We start from the raw sequence: 19,094 nt of genomic DNA, 5'->3' as shown, positions 1-19,094 counted from the left end.
GGCGTGAGGGCGAGGCCGCGGTGGCCATCTTGGCTGAGGGCAAGACCCGTTTTGCCATTAAAAACCCGCGGGCGGCGCGGCCGCGGTGCGCGGCAACACAGCGGCGGGGCCCAGCCGGTGCCCCCCTCCGGTTCACCCGATTAACAGCGCTAATTAAGCGTTTAAGTCCTTCAGCCTTTAGATTAACAGCCGTTTTCCCGCCGCAGTCCTCCCGCACCACAGAGCGGCGCGGCGCAGAGCGGCCCCACACCTCCACTTCCGCCGGAAGTCCCCGCTGCTTCCCCATAACCCCCCGCGCGGGCCGCGCTCCTTCTCTTCAGGCGCCGCCGCCATGGTGGGTCCGGCTTACAGGGTGGGGAGGGGGGGGGACGGGAATCCGCCGCCATCCGCCCCGAACCGCGGCCGCGCTGGTGCCGCCGCCCCCGGGGGACGTCGGCGGGAGCCTGGGGGACGCGATGGCGGCGAGAACGGGGCGGGATGGCGGATCCGCTGCGCGGTGGCGGCGCCGGTGGCGGGCGCGGGCTGATGGCGGCCTAACCGCGGTGCTCCCGCCGTTCTCCCGCCCAGGGCATCGACATCCGCCACAACCGGGACCGCAAGGTTCGGCGCCGCGAACCCAAGAGCCAGGACATTTACCTGCGGCTGCTCGTTAAGGTGGGAGACCCCGGGAGGAGCGGGGGGGTGGGAGAGCGGGGCCCCCCCGGTGCTGAGCGCCGTGTCCCCGCAGCTCTACCGCTTCCTGGCCCGCCGGACCAACGCGCCCTTCAACAAAGTGATTCTGAAGCGGCTTTTTATGAGCCGGAGCAACCGGCCCCCGCTGTCGCTGTCGCGGATGGTGAGTGGGGGCAGCGAAATCGGGGGGTTTGGACCCAAAATAAAGGGGGTTTGGACCCAAAATTGGGGGGGTTCGGTGTCGAAATAGCGGGAGTTGGGTCCGAAATAGCAGGAGTTGGGTCCGAAATAGCAGGAGTTGGGTCCGAAATAGCAGGAGTTGGGTCCGAAATAGCAGGAGTTGGGTCCGAAATAGCAGGAGTTGGGTCCGAAATAGCAGGAGTTGGGTCCGAAATAGCAGGAGTTGGGTCCGAAATAGCAGGAGTTGGGTCCAAAGCGGTGAGGTTTGGGTCTGAAATAGGAGAATTTTAATGTAAAATGAACCAGATTTGTGGCTAAAATAATGAGGTTTGGGTCTAAAATTGGACCGGGATTTGGGTCCGAAAAAGGAGTGTTTTCGTGTAAAATAAACCGGATTTGGGTCCAAAATGGTGAGGGTTTGGGTCCAAAATGGTGGGGATTTAAGTGTAAAATAAACCAGGTTTGGGTCCAAAATGGTGGGGATTTAAGTGTAAAATAAACCGGATTTGGGTCCAAAATGGTGAGGGTTTGGGTTCAAAATGGTGGGGATTTAAGTGTAAAATAAACCGGGTTTGGGTCCAAAATGGTGGGGATTTAAGTGTAAAATAAACCGGATTTGGGTCCAAAAGAGTGAGGATTTAAGTGTAAAATAAACCAGGTTTGGGTCCAAAAAGAATGGGGGTTTGGGTCCAAACCGGTGAGGTTTGGGGTTAAAATAAAAGGGTTGGAGTCTGAAATGTGGGGATTTGGGTCCAAATTAATGAGATTGGGGTGTGGAATAAAAGGGTTTGGGTCCCAAAAGGGGGGGGGGTGTCCCAAAAAGGAGGGGGATTTGGGTCCAAACCGGTGGGATTTGGGGTTAAAAGGGTTGGAGTCTAAAATGTGGAGATTTGGGTCTAAAATGCAGAGGTTTGGGTCCGAAACATCAGGATCTGGGTCTGAAATATTGAGGCTTGAGTCCAAATTAATGGGATTTGGGTCCAAAGTGGTGAGATTTGGGGTTAAAATAAAAGGGTTTGGGTCTAAAATGTGGAGATTTGGGTCGGAATAATGAGGTTTGGGTCCAAAATACCGGGATTTGGGTTTAAAGTGTCAGGAGTTGGGTCCAAAATAAAGAGATTTGGGTTTAAAATAAAAGGGTTTGGGTCTAAAATGCAGGGATTTGGGTATAAAATAATAAGAATTCGGTCCAAAATAAAAGCATTTGGCCCCAAAATGAGGGGTTTGGATCTAAAATCAAAGGGGTTTGGACCCAAAGGAGCCTGGGGGGGGGGGGGGGCAGCACCCATAGGTGCTGGGGGGGGGGGGATTTGTACCAACATCGCCCCAAAATAAGATTTCAGTGCAAGTCGTTGCAAGTTAGACCCAAATTAACAGGATTTAGACCCGAAACAGGGGGGTTTGACACTAAAATGGGGTTGGAAAGGGGGTGGGGAGCACCCATGGGTGCCCCCCCCCAATATTTTGCGTCCCCCCCCCCCAGATCCGCATGATGAAGCGGCCGGGGCGCGCGGACAAAACGGCCGTGGTGGTGGGGACGGTGACGGACGACGTGCGGATCCAGGACGTCCCCAAGCTCAAGGTGACACGGGGGGGGTCTGGGGGTCCCCCCACCCCCCTATTTTGTGTCCCCCCCCCTTACTTTGTGCCCCCCCCCAGGTTTGCGCCCTGCGGGTGACGCAAGGCGCCCGGAGCCGCATCCTCAGGGCGGGGGGGACGATCCTGACCTTCGACCAACTGGCCATGGCCACCCCCAAGGGCAAAGGGACCGTCCTGCTGTCCGGTGGGTGCTGCGACCCCCCGGGGCCCCCCAGGAAATGGGGATCCCCCTGACACCCCCAAACCCACCCTGAGCCCCCCCAGACCTTCCTGACCCCCCCAGACCCCCCAAATCCCCAGGGACCCACCTGTTCTCCCACCTTTTTCTGGTCCCCCTTCCCCCAAGCCCCTTGGCGTCCCCCCAAATTTTGGGGACCCCCCCAAGCCCCTTGTTACACCTCCAAATTTTGGGGACCCCCCACCCTCCCCAGGCCCCCCAAATCCCCATGGACTCCCCCACTCTCCTGCCTTTTTTTTAGGACCCCCCCTTATCCCCAGGGACCCCCCCCACTCTCCTGTCTATTTCTGGGACCCCCCAAATTTTGGGGAACCCTAAGCCCCTTGTTACACCCCCAAATTTTGGGGACCCCCTCCCCAGGCCCCCCAAATCCCCATGGACCACCCCACCCCTTGGGACCCCCCCAGACCCCCTTAAACCCCCTCAGATGCCCCACATATTTTGGGAGCCCCCTGCTCTCCTCCCTTTTGGGGGGACCCCCCAAAATTTTGGGTGCCCCCTGATCCCCCCAGACCCTGAACTTATTATCCCCCCCAATTTATTGTCCCTTCTCATTGCACAATTTTCCTGATTCCCCCAATTTTTCACCCCAAAACCAAATTATTTTGCCCCCCCCCCCCCCCATTTTCCTGCCCCCCACACCCCTGTTTTTGGGGACCCCCCCAATTTGTTGTCCCCCCGCCCAGGTCCCCGCAAGGCCCGGGAGGTTTATCGGCACTTTGGGAAAGCACCGGGGACCCCCCACAGTCACACCAAGTAATGGGGGGGACAATTTGGGGACACTTGTGGAGGGGGGGGAATTTTGGGGGGTGTTTTGGTCAATTTGGGGAAGGGGGTTCAGTGTTTGGGGGTTTTGGGGTGTCTGGTGGGGGCAAATATTTGGGGGGATTCAAGTATTTGGTGGGGGTTGATTATTGAGGGGGTCAAATTTGGGGGGGGCTGGGAGGGGTCTGGATGCCTGGGTCCTTTTTTAGGGGATGGGGGGGAGGGGGCAGTTTTTGGGGTGTCTGGGGGGGGTCACAGGGGGATGTGGGGGCTCCTGGGTGGGGTCCCCAAATTTTGGTTCCCCCCCATGGAGTGTATGGGGGGTTGATATTGGGGTTCTGGGGGGGTTGATTCTGGTGTTCCTGGGGGGGTTTTTGGGGTGCAGGGGGGAGTGTTGGGGTCAGGAGGGTCACCCCAAATTCGGGGTCCCCCCCTGACCCCCCGTGTCCCCCCCAGGCCCTACGTGCGCTCCAAGGGGCGGAAGTTCGAGCGGGCGCGGGGGCGCCGCGCCAGCCGGGGCTACAAGAACTGACCCCCCCAATAAACGGGACCCCCCGAGTCACCGAGTGTCACTGAGTGTCAATGGGGATTCCCCCCGAACCCCCTGAGTGTCAATGGGGACCCCCCCCAAAATCCCCTGAGTGTCAATGGGGACCCCCCAAACCCTCCACGTCTCACTGGGGACCCCCTGAGTCACTGAGTGTCAATGGGGACCCCCCAGACCCCCCAAGTGTCACTGGGGACCCCCTCAAGTCACCAAACCCCCCCCCGAGTGTCAATGGGGACCCCCATCAAACCCCCCAAGTGTCAGTGGGGGACCCCCTGAACCCCCTGAGTGTCACTGGGGACCCCCTCAAGTCACCAAACCCCCCCCCGAGTGTCAATGGGGACCCCCATCAAACCCCCCAAGTGTCAATGGGGACCCCACCAAACCCCCCAAGTGTCAGTGGGGGACCCCTGAGTGTCACTGGGGACCCCCAAAACCCCCCAAGTGTCATTGGGGACCCCCCCAAGTCACCAAACCCCCCTGAGTGTTAATGGGGACCCCCACCAAACCCCCCAAGTGTCAGTGGGGGACCCTCTGAACCCCCTGAGTGTCACTGGGGACCCCCTGAACCCCCTGAGTGTCAATGGGGACCCCCCCAGACCCCCCCAAGTGTCACTGGGGACCCCCCCAAGTCACTCAGTGTCACCAAGTGTCAAAGGGGACCCCCCCCCGAAGTCACCAAGTGTCACTGGGGAACCCCCTCTAAACCCCCACTGTCTCACTGGGGACCCCCCCCCCCCAAGTCACCCGGGGACCCCTTGGGATCCCCCACCCTGGGGGGGGCACAGGGATGTCCCAGCAGGTGACAGTTGTGTCACGTTGTCACGTGAGGTTTATTGGCGGGAGGGGGGGGTCACAGGGTTGCCACGGGGGCTTCACAAGGTCAAGGTCACGGCAGCGGGGGGGACACAAGAGCCTGGTCCAGGTGGCACAAGTGGCCGAGGGTCCCTTGGGGATGTCCCCAAGTTGTCACAACCCCCCTGGGGGTCACAGGGTCTGGGGGGGGGTCCCCAGGTTCAGGGGGTCCCCTCAAGGTCACACTGGGTGGGGGACACAGATGCACACATCCCCCCGAGTTCCAGGCTGTCTCCTGGGGGTGTCCCCACCCGAGGGGGTCACGGGGTCCCAGCGGGTGTCCCCTCAGGGTCAAGGTCAAGGTCGGGGCCGGGCTGTCCCTGCTCGAGGTCCCACAGGAGGCGGCGCAGGCGCAGGAGGGGGCGCAGGAGCCCCCGCTCGCTCACCGGCTCCCCCGGGCGCAGCCGGAACCCCCGGCCGGGCAGCAGCAGCGGGGGGTGCTCGGAGAAGCTCTCGAAGATGTCACCTGCGGGGACAATGGGGACAATGGGGTGACGGGGATATTGGAGACAACAGGGACATTGGGGACAATGGGCACGTTGGGGTGACAGGGACATCGGGGCAGGCGGTGACTGGGACAGCTGGGGTGACAGGGACAAGGGGGCTGCTCGGAAAAGCTCTCGAAGATGTCACCTGCAGGGACAATGGGGACGTTGAGGTGACGGGGACATTGGGGACAACAGGGACATTGGGGCCAACGGGGACATCGGGGTGACAGGGACATTGGGGATGAAGGGGGTGACATGGACAAGGGCGGTGATCAGAAAAGCTCTCAAAGATGTCACCTACAGGGACAATGGGGACGTTGGGGTGATGGGGACATTGGGGACAACGTGGACATTGGGGTGATGGGGACATTGGGGTGATAGGGACAAGGGGGGTGACTGGGACAGCTGGGGTGACAGGGACAAGGGGGGTGCTTGGAAAAGCCCTCGAAGATGTCACCTGCAGGGACAATGGGGACATTGGGGACAACAAGGACACTGGGGACAAGGCGGTGACTGGGACAGCGGGGGTGACGGGGACAAGGGGGGTGATGGGGGTGATTGGAAAAGCTCTCGAAGATGTCACCTGTGGGGACGTTGGGGTGACAGGGACACTGGGGACAAGGTGGGTGATGGGGACAGGGTGGCAGGGACACAGGGGGTGATGGAGACGGGGTGACAGGGACAATGGGGACATGGGGTAGGATGGGGACAGGGGTGTTCAAAGAAGCTCTCGAAGATGTGACCCGTGGGGACACTGGGGACAAGGGGGACACAGGGGGCAGGATGGGGACAAGGGTGCTCAAACTGTCAAAGATGTCACCTGTGGGGACAACAGGGACACTGGGGACAAGGGGGGGTGATGGGGACATGGGGCAGGAAGGGGACAGGGCTGCTCTGAGCAGCTCTCCAAGATGGGACCTGTGGGGACAACGGGGGTGACAAGGACAGTGGGGACAATGGCACAGGATGGTGACAGGGACAGGAGCCACCTGAGGGGCACAGGACATGGTGACGGGGGGGGGGTGATGGGGGACATGGGGGTGACAGGAGGGTCCTGGGGGTTACAGGGGGACACAGGGAGGGGACAGGGGGTGACATGGTGGTGACAGGGACACAGGGAGGGGACAGGGAGTGTCACCCACCGTTGGTGGCCTCGTCGCGCTCCTCTGGGGGGGGGTCCCAGGCGGGCGGGGCCGCTGTCCCCTGTCCCAGCTGATAGTGACACAGGACGTGGTGCAGCTGAGCTGGGGACAGCGCCGGGTACTCGGAGCGGAGACGGGACCAGCTGGCCTGGGGACATTGGGGACATGGGGACATCAGTGGGGACATGGGGACAGCACTGGGTACTCGGAGCGGAGACGGGACCAGCTGGCCTGGGGACATTGGGGACATGGGGACATCAGTGGGGACATTGGGGACAGCACTGGGTACTCGGAGCGGAGACGGGACCAGCTGGCCTGGGGACATTGGGGACATGGGGACATCAGTGGGGACATTGGGGACAGCACTGGGTACTCGGAGCGGAGACGGGACCAGCTGGCCTGGGGACATGGGGACATTGGGGACACAGTGGGGACAATGAGGACACAGTGGAGACATTGGGGAGAGAGTGGGGACATTAGTGGGGACAACGGGGACAGAGTGGGGACATTGGGGCCACCAGTGGGGACATCAATCCCCAAGTCCCATTCCCACTGCTCCTGAACCATCCCCACGATGTCCCCTCAATGTCCCCAAGTGTCCCCCTGATGTCCCCGTGTCCCCACCTTGGCCAGGCAGGATTTGGGGTGCAGAGCAGCATGGGAGTGACCAACACCTCGTCCTCTCAGTGTCCCCAAAGTGTCTCTGAGTGTCCCCAAATCCCACCCCCACTATCCCAACCATGTCCCCAAGTGTCCCCAGGTGTCCCCACCTTGGCCAGGCAGGATTTGGGGTGCAGAGCAGCGTGGCTGTGGCCGACACCTCATGCTCTCAGTGTCCCTGTGTCCTCAAAGTGTCTCTTAATGTCCCCAAATCCCACTCCCGCTGTGCCTGAACCATCCCCACAATGTCCCCAAGTGTCCCCCCGATGTCCCCAAGTGTCCCCACCTTGGCCCCGCAGGACTTGGGGGTGCAGAGCAGCGTGGCCGTGGCCGACACCTCGTGCTCTCAGTGTCCCTGTGTCCCCAAAGTGTCTCTGAGTGTCCCCAAATCCCACTCCCACTATCCCGACCACATCCCCAGGTGTCCCCCCGATGTCCCCAGGTGTCCCCACCTTGGCCAGGCAGGATTTTGGGGTGCAGAGCAGCGTGGCCGTGGCCGACACCTTGCGGAAGAACTCGGCGGCGATGTCCCCGAGCCCCAGCGCCGTCAGCCACTCCAGCACCAGGTCCAGGTTGGTGCGGATCCGGACCCCCCTCCACCACTGGAAGAAGGGACCTGCACCCCCTGGGGGGGGACAACCAACAGGGGGGGACACAGATTAACGGGGGGGACGCAGGGGGTGGCACCGACCCCCCCGCATCCCCTGGTGACCCCAGATCCCAGCCTCGTGTCCCCAAATCCCAGCCCTGTGTCCCCAGTGCCACCCACCCCCCCAGCCACCATGGGAAGAGGGGACCTATGAAAATGGGGGGGATGCAAATAATGGGGGGACACGAATAATGGGGGGGACATAAATTAATGGCGGGGACACAGGGAGTGGCACCGACCCCCCACACCCACCAGTGACCCCAAATCCCAGCCCCGTGTCCCCAGTGCCACCCACCCTCCCCAGCCACCATGGGAAGAGGGGACCTATGAAAAAGGGGGGGGATGCAAATAATGGGGGACACGAATAATGAGGGGGAGACATTAATGGGGGGGACATAGGGAGTGGCACTGACCCCCCCACACCCCCTGGTGACCCCAGATCCTGTCCTGTGTCCCCAATCCCGGCCCCGTGTCCCCAACCCCCCGTTTCCTGCGGCACAAAGGGGCCGTTTCCTGCTGCTCCCAGTGATGGACAATGGGAGGAAACGGGGGAGAAATGGGGGGGAAATGGGACCCCCAGATCTGCCCCACACCCCCACCCCCCCCAGACCCACCTTTGTACATGAGGACGTTGCACAAGGAGGTGACATCGTGGGGACCCCCCCAGTGACCCCCAAACCCCTGTGACCCCCCAAGGGACCCCCAAACCCCCCCAGACCCACCTTTGTCCATGAGGACGTTGCACAAGGAGGTGACACCAGCTCGGGGGGCAGGTGACACCCTGGGGACCCCCCAGACCCCTGTGACACCCCCCAGATACCCCCAGGACCCCCCCAGACCCCATAGGGACCCCAGCCCCACCTTTCCCCATGAGGGTGTTGAACAGCACATTGCAAACACGACCTTGAAGGTCTGTGACACCACGTCCGGACGGAGGTGACACCCCCAGGACCCCCCTGGGAACCCCCCTGGGGACCCCCCAGACCCCTGTGACCCCCCTCAGGCCTCCCAGGACCCCCCCAGACTCCATAGGGACCCCAGCCCCACCTTTCTCCATGAGGGTGTTGAACAGCAACACATTGCAAACAAGAACCCAAAGGTCTGTGACATCAGGTCTGGGTGCAGGTGACAACCCCAGGACCCCCCTGGGGACCCCCAGACCCCTTGTGACCCCCCCAGGACCCCCCCTGGGGCCCCCAGGGACCCCAGACCCACCTTTCCCCATGAGGGTATTGAACACGTTGCAAACAGGAACCCAAAGGTCTGGGACACCAGGTCTGGATGCAGGTGACATCCCCAGGACCCCCCCGGGGACCCACCCAGACCCCTGTGACCCCCCCAGGGACCCCATAGGGACCCCATAGGCACCCCCTCCCCACCTTTCTCCATGAGGGTGTTGAAGAGCGAGGCGTTGCAGAAGAAGAACAGGTAGCCGAAGGTCTGGGAGGCCAGGTCCGGGTGCAGGTGACACTCGTGGGACAGTCGCAGCGTCACCCGGAACAGCCCCAGCGTGGGGCGCAGCCCCTCGGGGACCCCCCCCAGGTCCGGGCCCCCCCCGGCGCTGGGCTCCCCCGCCCCCGAGAACGGGTTGGACTCCAGCAGCGCCGGCAGCGTCGCGTACAGGGACTGCAATGGGAAATGGGGGAAATGGAGGAAATCCGGGGGAAATGGGGGAAACCAGGGGGAAAATGGGGGGAAATGGGGAGAAATGGGGGGGAAATGGGGAGAAATGGGGGGAAAATGGAGGCGAAAATGGGGAGGAAAGGGGGAGAAAATGGGGGGAAAAATCGGGGGAAAATGGAGGAAAACCAGGGGAAAAATGGGGGGAAAATGAGGGGAAAATGGGGGGGAAAATGGGGAGGAAAAGGGGGGGGGAAAGGGGGGGAAATGGGGGGGAAAATGGGGGGGAAATGGAGGAAAACCAGGGGGAAAATGGGGGAAACCAGGGGGAAAATGGGGGGAAATAGGGGAAAAATGGGGGGGAAATGGGGAGAAATGGGGGGGGGAAATGGGGGAAAAATGGGGGGAAAATGGAGGCGAAAATGGGGAGGAAAGGGGGAGAAAATGGGCGGAAAAATGGGGGGAAAATGGAGGAAAACCAGGGGAAAAATGGGGGGGAAATGGGGAGGAAAACCAGGGGAAAAATGGGGGGAAAATGGAGGCGAAAATGGGGAGGAAAGGGGGGGGAAATGGGGGGGGAAATGGAGGAAAACCAGGGGAAAAATGGGGAGGAAATGAGGGGAAAATGGAGGGGAAAAGAGGGGCGAAAAGGGGGGGGGGAAAGGGGGGGAAAGGGCGGGGGGGGGAAGGGGGGGAGGAATGGAGAAAAGCCAGGGGGAAAACCAGGGGAAAAATGGGGGGAAAATGGGGGAAAATGGTTAAAGGGTAAGGGGCAAAAATGGGGAAAAAGTGGGGAAAACAGGGAAGGGGGAAAGGGGGGGTTAAAAGGGAAAGTGGGGGGTGTTTCTGGGGTGATTTTGGGGGGTTCTGGTACCTTGGTGAGGTAATAGACGCACTGCTGGAAGGTGGACATGACGACCTCGTCCAGCGTGGCCATGGCCTCGTCACACGTGTCCAGGTCCCTCGTCACCTCCGGGGACGGCCCTGGGGGGACACCCCAAAACACACCCGCTTACTGGGGGGAGACACCCCAAAACTGACCCATGGCAGGGGGACACACAGCCCAACACCCACCCGTTTACTGGGGGGGACACCCCAAAACCCACCTATTTGGAGAGACCCCGACATCAACATCTTTTGGGGGACACCCCAAAACCAGCCCATGGGGAGGAGACCCAAACCCAATGTATTTTCGGGGGGTCCCCCCAATCTGCCCCCATTTTTGGGGTGTTTTTGGGGTGGTTTGGGTCTCACCATCCAGCTCCAGCTCCCATTCCACCCCCAGCCCCATTTTCGGGGTATTTTTGGGGTGATTTAGGGCTATTTTGGGGTCTCACCCTCCACGTCCATCTCTCTCCATCCCGAGGACTCTGTACCATGTTCAGCAGCTCGCTCACGTTTTGGGGCATTTTGGGGCTGTTTTTAGGGTGGTTTTGGGGTGTTTTGGGGTATTTTGGGGTGGTTTTGTGCCTCCTCTCCCTCCCCAGGGTGTTTTTTGGGTGATTTTGGGGTGTTTTGGGGTTTCTCACCCTCGATCTCCATCTCTTTCTCCATGTTCACCACGCTGCGCTGAGCCAGGTTCAGCAGCTCCGTCACGTTCGCCAACCACAGGAACAGCGGCCGAAGGTCCCGGGCGACCGAGGGGGGGTCGGGGACGGCGGGGGGGGCGGCGTCCGGGGGGCTGAGCGGGAATGGGGACACAATAATGGGGGGGACATGGGAATAGAGGAACACAATAATGGAGGACATGAGGATGGGGGATATGAGGATGGGGGGGACACGGGGATGGGGACACATGATAATGGGGGGGACATGGGAATGGGGGGGACATGGGGACGTGGGAGACAATAATGCGGGGGCCGTGATAATGGGGGGGACATGGGGATGTGGGACATGGGGATGGGGAGGGACACGGGGATGGGGACACAATAATTGGGGGAACACAGGAATCGGGGGGACATGATAATGGGGGACACGGGGATGGGGACACAATAATGGGGGGGACATGGGAATGGGGGACATGGGGATGGGGACACAATAATGGGGGGGACATGGGGATGGGGGTGGGATTTGGAGGGGCTTGGGGGGATTTGGGGGGGAATTTGGGGGATTTGGCGGTTCTGGGCACTCACAGCTCCGGCTGCCGCTCCCCTATCTCCTTGATCTTCTCCTGGGGGGACGGGAGCGTCACCCACGTCCCCAGTGTCCCCAAATGTCCCCCTCAATGTCCCCAATGTCCCCAACTCACCCAGACGTCCCTGATGACGGTGGCCACAGGTGCAGCAAGGGGGGGGAACCCCCCCAAACACCCCCTGCATCCCACGTCCCCCCATATTCCACATCCCCATGTTCCCCCTGATGTCCCCAATGTCCCCCAATGTCCCCAAGCATCCTCAATTCACCCAGACGTTGTCCCTGATGACAGTGGTCCCGTGGTACAGCAGGGGGGGGACCCCCAAAACACCCCGTGTCCCCCCCTTCCCCCCGTATCCCACATCCCCGTGTTCCCCTTGATGTCCCCAATGTCCCCCAATGTCCCCACTCACCCAGATGCTGTCCCTGATGACGGTGGCCACAGGTGCAGCAGGGGGGAACCCCCCAAAACACCCCCTGTGTGTCCCCTGTCCCCCCATATCCCACATCCCTGGGACTCCCCCAGTGTCCCCCCAAGGTCCCCAATGTCCCCAAGTGTCCCCAACTCACCCAGACACTGTCCCTGATGACAGTGGCCACAGGAGCAGCAGGGGAGGGACCCCCAAAACACCCCATGTGTCCCCTGTCCCCCCATATCCCACATCCCCGGGACTCCCCCAGTGTCCCCAATGTCTCCCCAATGTCCCCACTCACCCAGACGTTGTCCCTGATGACGGTGGCCACGCGCTGCAGCAGCCCCGGCAGCTCCTGGGGGGGGAACGCTCGCCCCGCGTGCTCCAGACACAGCCCCAGCAGGAAGGCGGGGGCCAGCGCCCCCGTTTCCTCCTCCTCGGTGGGGGGGGTCACCCCAAATCCGTCGGCGGGGGCGTCCGCGGGGTCCCCGTGTCCCCCCGCTTGCAGCCGCACGATCTCCCGCAGCAAAACCTCCCGGTCCTGGGGCCGGAACCGCAGTTCGGGCCGGGGGGTCTCCAGGGCCCCCCGAATGGCTGCTTCGCGTTTTTGGGGGGGGCACCCGCACCCCCCGCACCCCAAAACCCCCCCCAGGCCCAGCGAGGGGGTTGGAGGGGGCAGCCAAGCGGGGGGAGCGGGGAAGGGACACCGGGGGTCTTGGTAAAGGAACAAAAAGTGCCCCCCCAGCCCCAAAATGTCCCCAGGGCGCAGGGGGGTGGGGTGGAACACGGGGACCCCGTTGTGGGTGACGGGCGCCCCCCGAAAAGGGCGCAGGGTGGCGGGGGGGGGGTCCCCGGGCTCCGCCGCGTCGCCCCCCCCCTGCACCAGGCAGTGCCGGGGGAGGATGTCGGGGGCATCCAGGAAGGTGTCGATGACAAACGGGGGCCCCCCCGGTTTTTCAGGGGGTCCCCCCGGTTTTTCGGGGGGGCCCCCGGGCTTTTCGGGGGGTCCCGAAGGTTTTTCGGGGGGTCCCGCGGGTTTTTCGGGGGGTTTTTGGGGGCGGCGGCCGAAGACGTGTTGGGCACGGGTCATGACGTAGATGACGAAGTCCTGGGGGGGGCGAGAAAAAGGGGGGGCAGTAAAAATGGGGGGCGAGAAAAATAGGGGGGTTGGGGGTGAGGAAAAGGGGGGACAATTGGGGGGAGCAAGGAAAAAGGGGGTTGGGGGCAGGAAAAGTGGGGGGAACTTTGGGGGTGACAAAAGGGGGAGACTTGGGGGGATGATTAAAAAGGGGGGCTGGGGGGCCCCGTTTTGGGGTGATGAACAGGAAGGGGAATATGGGGGTGAATAAAAGGGGGGGCAGAAAAAGGGGTGGGGGGATTTATGGGGTGATAAGGGGGGGACTTCAGGGAGGACTTGGGGGGCATAAAAAGGGGGGACTTTAGGGGTGACATAAATGGGGGGACTTGGGGGGGAATAAGGGGGGACTTGAGGGGTGACATACATGGGGGGAAAGGGGAGGGACTGGAGGTGAGGAAAGGGGGGGCAAGCAAAATTATTTGGGGGGTCCCAAGGGAAAAGTGGGGGGGTTTGTGGGGGCGGGATGAGAATCGGGGGGGGGGCACGCGGTGCATTTTTGGGGTCCCCCCACCTGCGGCCCGTAGCCCCGCAGCAGCAGGAAGAAGGGGAGCCGGCGGGGGGGCTGGATCAGACACTGCGCCAGCGGCTCCAGGGCCCCCCCCTCGTCCTGGGGCCCCCCCGGCTGGTCGGGGGGGGCGGGGGGGGCGCTTTGGGGGTGCTCCGGGTCCGGGGGGGTCGCCGGGGGGGCCACACTCAGCACGTTCCTGCGGTCGCGGCGCCGTTTGATGCTGAGGTTGACGTCGCTGATGCTGCGGCGCAGGGGGGCGGGGGGGTCGCCGGGGGCGCCCCCGTTTTTATGGGGGGCCGGGGGGGGCCCCCCCGAGGCGGCGCGGGAACGGTTGCGCTGGAGGCGGCGGGGAGGGGGGGTCACGGCTGGAAAATGGGGGGACACCCCGATCAGGGATGGGGGGGACAGCCCAAAATCAGCCTGGTGGGGGGGGGCCAAAAACCAGAGGATTTGGGAGCGGTCCAAAACCAGACTATTGGGGGGCGCACCCCAAAACCAGCCTGTTTGGAGGGACCCCAAAACCGACATGCTTTTGGGGGACACCCCAAAATCAGCCCACGGGGAGGAGACCCAAACAAGCCCATGAAAAGAGGACCCCAAACCACCTTGTTTTGGGGGGACACCCCAAACCCCCCCGATTTTGGGGGGATCACCCCAAAACCTGCCTATTGGGGGACCCCAAAACCCACCAATTGGGGGACCCCAAAACCAGCTCATTTGGGGAAGAACCCCCAAACCAGCCCATGGAAAGGGGACCCAAAACCATCTAATTTCAGAGCATAACACCCCAAAACCCACCTTTTGGGGAGGATCACCCCAAAACCCACCTATTGGGGGACCCCAAAACCAGCCCATTTGGAGAGACCCCAAAACCAGCCCATGCAAAGAGTCCCCAAACCAGCCCATGGAAAAGGGACCCCAAACTGCCTAATTTCATGGGATAACACCTCAAAACCCACCTTTTGGGGGGATCACCCCAAAACCCACCTTTTGGGGGACCCCAAAACCAGCTGCTTTTGGGGAGGGACCCCAAAACCAGCCCATTTGGAGAGACCCCAAAACCAGCCCATGGGAAGAACCCCCACACCAGCCCATGGGAAGGGGATTCAAAACCACCCAATTTCAGTGGATAACACCCCAAACCCCCCCGATGTTTGGGGGAACCCCCCCGATTTTTAGGGGACCCCCCAGATTCGGGGTGTGGGGCTCACCGTCCTCGCCGTCCCCCGCTCGCTCCACCTCGTGCCGCCGCCGGATCTCGAAGCGCCGCGAGCACCCCGCTTTGGGTTTCCAGACGTCCTGCAGCACCAGCGGCCGCTCCGCGTCCCCCAGAACCCGCAGGTGCTCGGGGACCCACCCCCCCCCGGGCCCCCCCACCCTCCCCACCACGTCACACAGCACGAAGGTGTCCCCGACGTCCCCGTTGTCCCCGTCGGGGGTCACCCCGTATCGCTCCAGCGCCTCCAGCACCAGCTCCCGAGCGCTGGATCGTGGCGTGGCCAACACGCTCTTGTAATTCGCTCCCCGGGAAAGGTCCCCCCCGAAAATCTTGAGGATGCCGGGGGGCTGGGGGGGGGCGGAGGGGACGTTTTGGGGTGTCCCCCCGCCTCCTGTCACCGGTCCAGCGCCGAGGGGCTCGATCAGCTCCGCCAGTTTCTTCTCGCTGGCCCAGCCGCGGTGGAACAGGTTGGAGAGGCGCTTGTGCCGGGGGGGTTTGGGTTTCTGGGGGGGCCGCGGGTCCGGGGGTTCGCTGCCGCGGCTCGCGGTGTCCGAGGAGGTGGATCTGTGGGTGAGGGGGGGTCACGGGGGGGTACGGAGCTGGATTTTGGGGGGCAAAGGGGGAGGAAGGGGTCTGACCGGACGGAGGCGGCGCTGGGCCAGCGGCTGCTCATCTTGGCCAAGCGCTTCTTGGGGGAGTTGATCCAGAGCCCCACCGGGAAATGGAGCTTCCCGAAGCGGGGGCTGCCCCCCCCGCGCTCCTCCATGCTGTCACCTGCGGGGGGACACGAGGGGGACATTGGGGACATCGGGGACAACACCCACAGCACCCCCCGAACACCCCACCCAGGGCTCACCCCCACCCCAGGACCCCACAAATGGGGCTTCCCAAAGCAGGGGCTGCCTCCCCTTAGCTCATCCATGGCCTCACCTGGGTGGGAGGACATGGGGGGGGACATTGGGGACACATTGAGGGCATCAGGGACAATACCCACAGCATCCCCCCCAAACCCCCACCCAGGGTTCACCCCGAACTGGGACCCCTCTGAGCCCTCCAAATGGGGGTTCCCAAAGCAGGGGCTGCCCCTCCCATGCTCCTTAATGGCCTCACCTGGGTGGGGGGGACATTGGGGACACACGGGGGACACCGGGGACAACACCCACAGCACCCCCTGAACCCCCAAACGCTGCCACTCGTGGGAGGGGGGACACTGGGGACACCACCAGCCCTTGGGGACCACCCAGGACACCCCCAAACCCCATTAACCCCAAAAGGGGACAATGGGGACATCCCCCTCCCCACCCCCCCAACCCCCATTAACCCTGGGGGGAGACAATGGGCACCCAAATGACCCCCCCCGGGACCCCCTGAGGGGACACATGTGTCCCCCCCACCCCTCAGCCCCCCATTTTCCCCCCCTCACCCCCAAATCGCCGCCGTCCCCAACTCTTGATGCCGCTCGGTGCCACTCGCGCGTCCCCCCCCAGCGGTGACGGTGACAAAGGGGGGGGGGGCAGGAAAGGGCGAGTCCGGCCAGGAAACCGGGAGGGGGGGCTGGAAATGGGGGGGGGGGGGGCGGGGAGGGAAGTGGGGGACGGGCCAGGATGGGACAAGGGGCCAAAGGGGGTGGGGAGAGCAAACCACAGTGGGGGGTCCCAAACTCACTGGGGGATCCCCAACCCTATTGAGGGGTCCCAATCCCACTGGGGGGTCCCCAACACCATTGAGGGGTCTGAATCCCACTGGGGTGGTCCCCAAATCAAAGCAGGGATCCCCAACCCTACTGAGGGGTCCCCAAACAAAAGGGGGGTCCCAATCCCACTGGGGGTTCCCCAACCCTATTGAGGGATCCTAATCCCACTGGGGGGTCCCCAACCCAAAAGGGGGTCCCAATCTCACTGGGGGGGTCCCCTATCTGAAGTGGGGGTTCCCAACCCCACTGGGGGGTCCCCACCCTTTGCTGGGGGTGACAATGGCACCAGGGCCACCCCCAGGGGCCTCTGTGTGTCCCCCCCAAATCTCTTCCCCCAGACTCACCCCCATTGTGGCAGGTGCTGCTGGGGATGCTGGTGTCACCTGGGGGGTCCCAGCGATGTCACAGCAACCAGGGGCACACGGGTGTCACCTGGGGGGGTCACAGGTGTCACCTGGGGGGTCCCAGCGATGTCACAGCAACCAGGGGCACACGGGTGTCACCTGGGGGAGTCACAGGTGTCACCTGGGGGGTCCCAGCGATGTCACCGCAACCGGGGCACACGGGTGTCACCTGGGGGGGTCACAGGTGTCACTGGGGGGGTCCCAATGATGTCATAGCAATGGGGGTGACACGGGTGTCACCTGGGGGTCCCAGCCCCTCCTGTCCCAGCCCTGAGGGGAAGGAGACGACTCGCTGGGTCCCCAAAAGTGGCCTGGGGGGACAACCCGTGTTGGCCTCGCAGCTGAGGAGGGAAGGGGGGGACGATGTGGCCGCACAGGGACCCCCTAAACCCGCTCCCCCCCGCCCGGTCCCTCAGGGTCCCTCACAGGGCCAGGCCTTGGCCCCAGCCGCCCCAAATCCCCTTCTCTGCACCCCTAAGGCAGCCCCAGCCCCTTCTCCACACCCCCAGGGCGACCCCCGGTGCCTTTTCCGCTCCCTCAGCCCGGGCCCGGCCCCCCTCGGCCGCCGTTTGATCGCCCTGCGCCGCGACCCCCGGTGCCGCCGCCATCGCGCCTTCTCCTCCCTCACGGCCGGGCCCGCCCACCCCGCCCCGTCCCCGCCTCCCATTGGCTGAGCCCGTCGCGCCTCGACGGGGGCGAACCAATGAGAGCACGGAGGGCGCCCGCGCGCGGCTGCCCGGCGTAGTGATTGACGGGGCGGGGGGAGAGAGAGAGAGAGCGCGAGAGAGAGAGAGCGCGAGCGAGCCGTTTCGGCGGGAAGAGCGGCAGCCAATCAGAAGGCGGAAAGAGGTGGCCACGCCCCCGATGAGGCGCCGCTCCGCAGAGACCCGCCCTGGTCACGCCCCTTTTCCCTCAAGCCCCGCCTCTCTTCTCAAGCCCCGCCTCTCTTCTCAAGCCCCGCCCTGGCCCCGCCCCTCTCCTGGGAGCCGCCTCAGAGCCCCGGGAGCCCCAAAACCGGCACCGAACCCCCTTCAGAGACCCCAAAACCCCCTCGGAGACCCCAAAACCTCCTCAGAGACCCCAAAACCTCCTCAGAGACCCCAAAGTGCCCCAATCGCCCCCCGTCGGGGCTCCCCAAGCCTACCCTGGAGACCCGAAAGCCCCCTCAGAGCTGCCAAACTGCCTCAAATTCCTCCTCGGAGACCCCAAAAGCGGCCCCAGATCCCCCTCGGAGACCCCAAATCCCCCTCGGAGCGCCTAAATTGCCCCAAATCCCCCCCGGGAGTCCGCCCCCCCCCCCCCGCCCCGGCTCTCCGTGGCGCCGCCGCTCGGCCGCCAGGGGGCGCCGCCGAGACGACGCGGGCGGGTGGGCGGGGCCAGGGCGGCGTGGGCGGGGCCTGGAGGGGGTGGGCGGGGCCAAGGCTTGCGCGGGCACCTATAGGCAGGTAGGGGCGCGCGAGCCCGTCCCCACGCATGTCCGCGCATCTATAGGAACGCACGTGCGCATACGTGCTCCTGGACACACACGGACGGACACACGGACCCCCCGGCTTCCCCCTATAGCGCCCATACGTGTCCGTCCGTCCGTCCGTCCGTGCGGGCTCGTCCCCCATTCCCCCCTCTCCCACCCCGCCCCGACCGGGGGCGTTTGCGTCACAACCGGGGTAGGGGGGATGGACAGACAGACATGGGGGGGGGACAGGCGGACATAGGGGGCGGACAGACGGACACGGCGGGGGGGGCATGGGGACGCTGCGGTGCGCGCGCGGGGTCACCTGGGGACACGCCGGGGCCGGGGAGGGTGACACGGTGACACAGTGACCCAGTGACCCCCCCGCCGGCGCCGCAGGGGACACGGGGACACCCCCGGTGACCCCGGGGGGGGGGTTGAGGTTTGGGGGGGGAGGTGACACCATTGCTGTGCGTGTCCCCCCCCCGGTGACCACGTCACCGCGTGACGCACGTTCCCGCCGCCCCCCCCGGAGCGGACGCAAATCACCCCCCCCCCCAAAACCACCAACCCCCCCCAAAACCGCCACCCCCCCCAAACCGCCGGTGATGCTGCTTGGGGGGGGGGGGGGGGGTCAAGTTCAACCCCATCCCCCCCATTGAAAGAAACCACCCGCTGTCACGTGGTGCGGGGGGGGAGGGGTGACCCCCTCCCCCACCGC

At 63.7% G+C, this 19,094-nt stretch overlaps 2 protein-coding genes across 4 annotated transcripts; one reads left to right on the top strand and one right to left on the bottom strand.

Moving 5' to 3' along the window:
• Positions 1 to 181: 181 nt before the first annotated feature.
• On the top strand, positions 182 to 4,016 carry RPL18 (ribosomal protein L18). Its single transcript, XM_065859667.2, has 7 exons — positions 182 to 334; positions 568 to 654; positions 728 to 835; positions 2,336 to 2,434; positions 2,512 to 2,635; positions 3,376 to 3,445; positions 3,911 to 4,016. Exons 1-7 carry the CDS (start codon positions 332 to 334, stop codon positions 3,984 to 3,986), a joined length of 567 nt encoding a protein of 188 aa, XP_065715739.2. The 5' UTR covers positions 182 to 331; the 3' UTR covers positions 3,987 to 4,016.
• A 1,088-nt stretch (positions 4,017 to 5,104) lies between these two features.
• RASIP1 (Ras interacting protein 1) lies at positions 5,105 to 17,046 on the bottom strand. Of its 3 annotated transcripts, none has more exons than XM_071801131.1 (12): positions 16,864 to 17,046; positions 15,465 to 15,600; positions 14,819 to 15,390; positions 13,611 to 13,972; positions 12,263 to 13,069; positions 11,548 to 11,585; positions 10,945 to 11,096; positions 10,290 to 10,399; positions 9,175 to 9,421; positions 7,599 to 7,771; positions 6,487 to 6,634; positions 5,105 to 5,322 (listed from the first exon to the last, which is right to left on the bottom strand). In XM_071801131.1, the coding sequence occupies exons 2-12, from the start codon at positions 15,590 to 15,592 to the stop codon at positions 5,117 to 5,119; spliced, it is 2,943 nt and encodes a 980-aa protein (XP_071657232.1). In that variant the 5' UTR covers positions 15,593 to 15,600; positions 16,864 to 17,046; the 3' UTR covers positions 5,105 to 5,116. The 3 variants fall into 3 exon arrangements, with proteins under 3 accessions (XP_071657232.1, XP_065715748.1, XP_071657233.1); XM_065859676.2 differs by lacking the exon at positions 16,864 to 17,046 and adding an exon at positions 16,250 to 16,321; XM_071801132.1 differs by lacking the exons at positions 5,105 to 5,322; positions 6,487 to 6,634; positions 16,864 to 17,046 and adding exons at positions 6,653 to 6,885; positions 16,250 to 16,324.
• Positions 17,047 to 19,094: the final 2,048 nt, after the last annotated feature.

This window comes from Patagioenas fasciata, chromosome 35 (genome assembly GCF_037038585.1).
Source record: "Patagioenas fasciata isolate bPatFas1 chromosome 35, bPatFas1.hap1, whole genome shotgun sequence".
In the NCBI taxonomy this organism is placed as follows: domain Eukaryota; kingdom Metazoa; phylum Chordata; class Aves; order Columbiformes; family Columbidae; genus Patagioenas; species Patagioenas fasciata.
This window is presented reverse-complemented; position numbering and strand designations above follow the sequence as displayed.

Bases quoted from the DNA above. Each gene is read 5' to 3' on its own strand.
- RASIP1 (XM_071801131.1), bottom strand. From the start codon at position 15,592: ATGGAGGAGCGCGGGGGGGGCAGCCCCCGCTTCGGGAAGCTCCATTTC. The intron at 6,635-7,598 runs GTGGGGACACCT...CAATGTCCCCAG, and splicing joins CAAAATCCTGCCTGGCCAAG to GCCAGCTGGTCCCGTCTCCG. The intron at 5,323-6,486 runs GTGGGTGACACT...TTGTCCCCGCAG, and splicing joins GCGCGACGAGGCCACCAACG to GTGACATCTTCGAGAGCTTC.
- RPL18 (XM_065859667.2), top strand. The intron at 836-2,335 runs GTGAGTGGGGGC...CCCCCCCCCCAG, and splicing joins CGCTGTCGCTGTCGCGGATG to ATCCGCATGATGAAGCGGCC. The intron at 3,446-3,910 runs GTAATGGGGGGG...TGTCCCCCCCAG, and splicing joins ACCCCCCACAGTCACACCAA to GCCCTACGTGCGCTCCAAGG.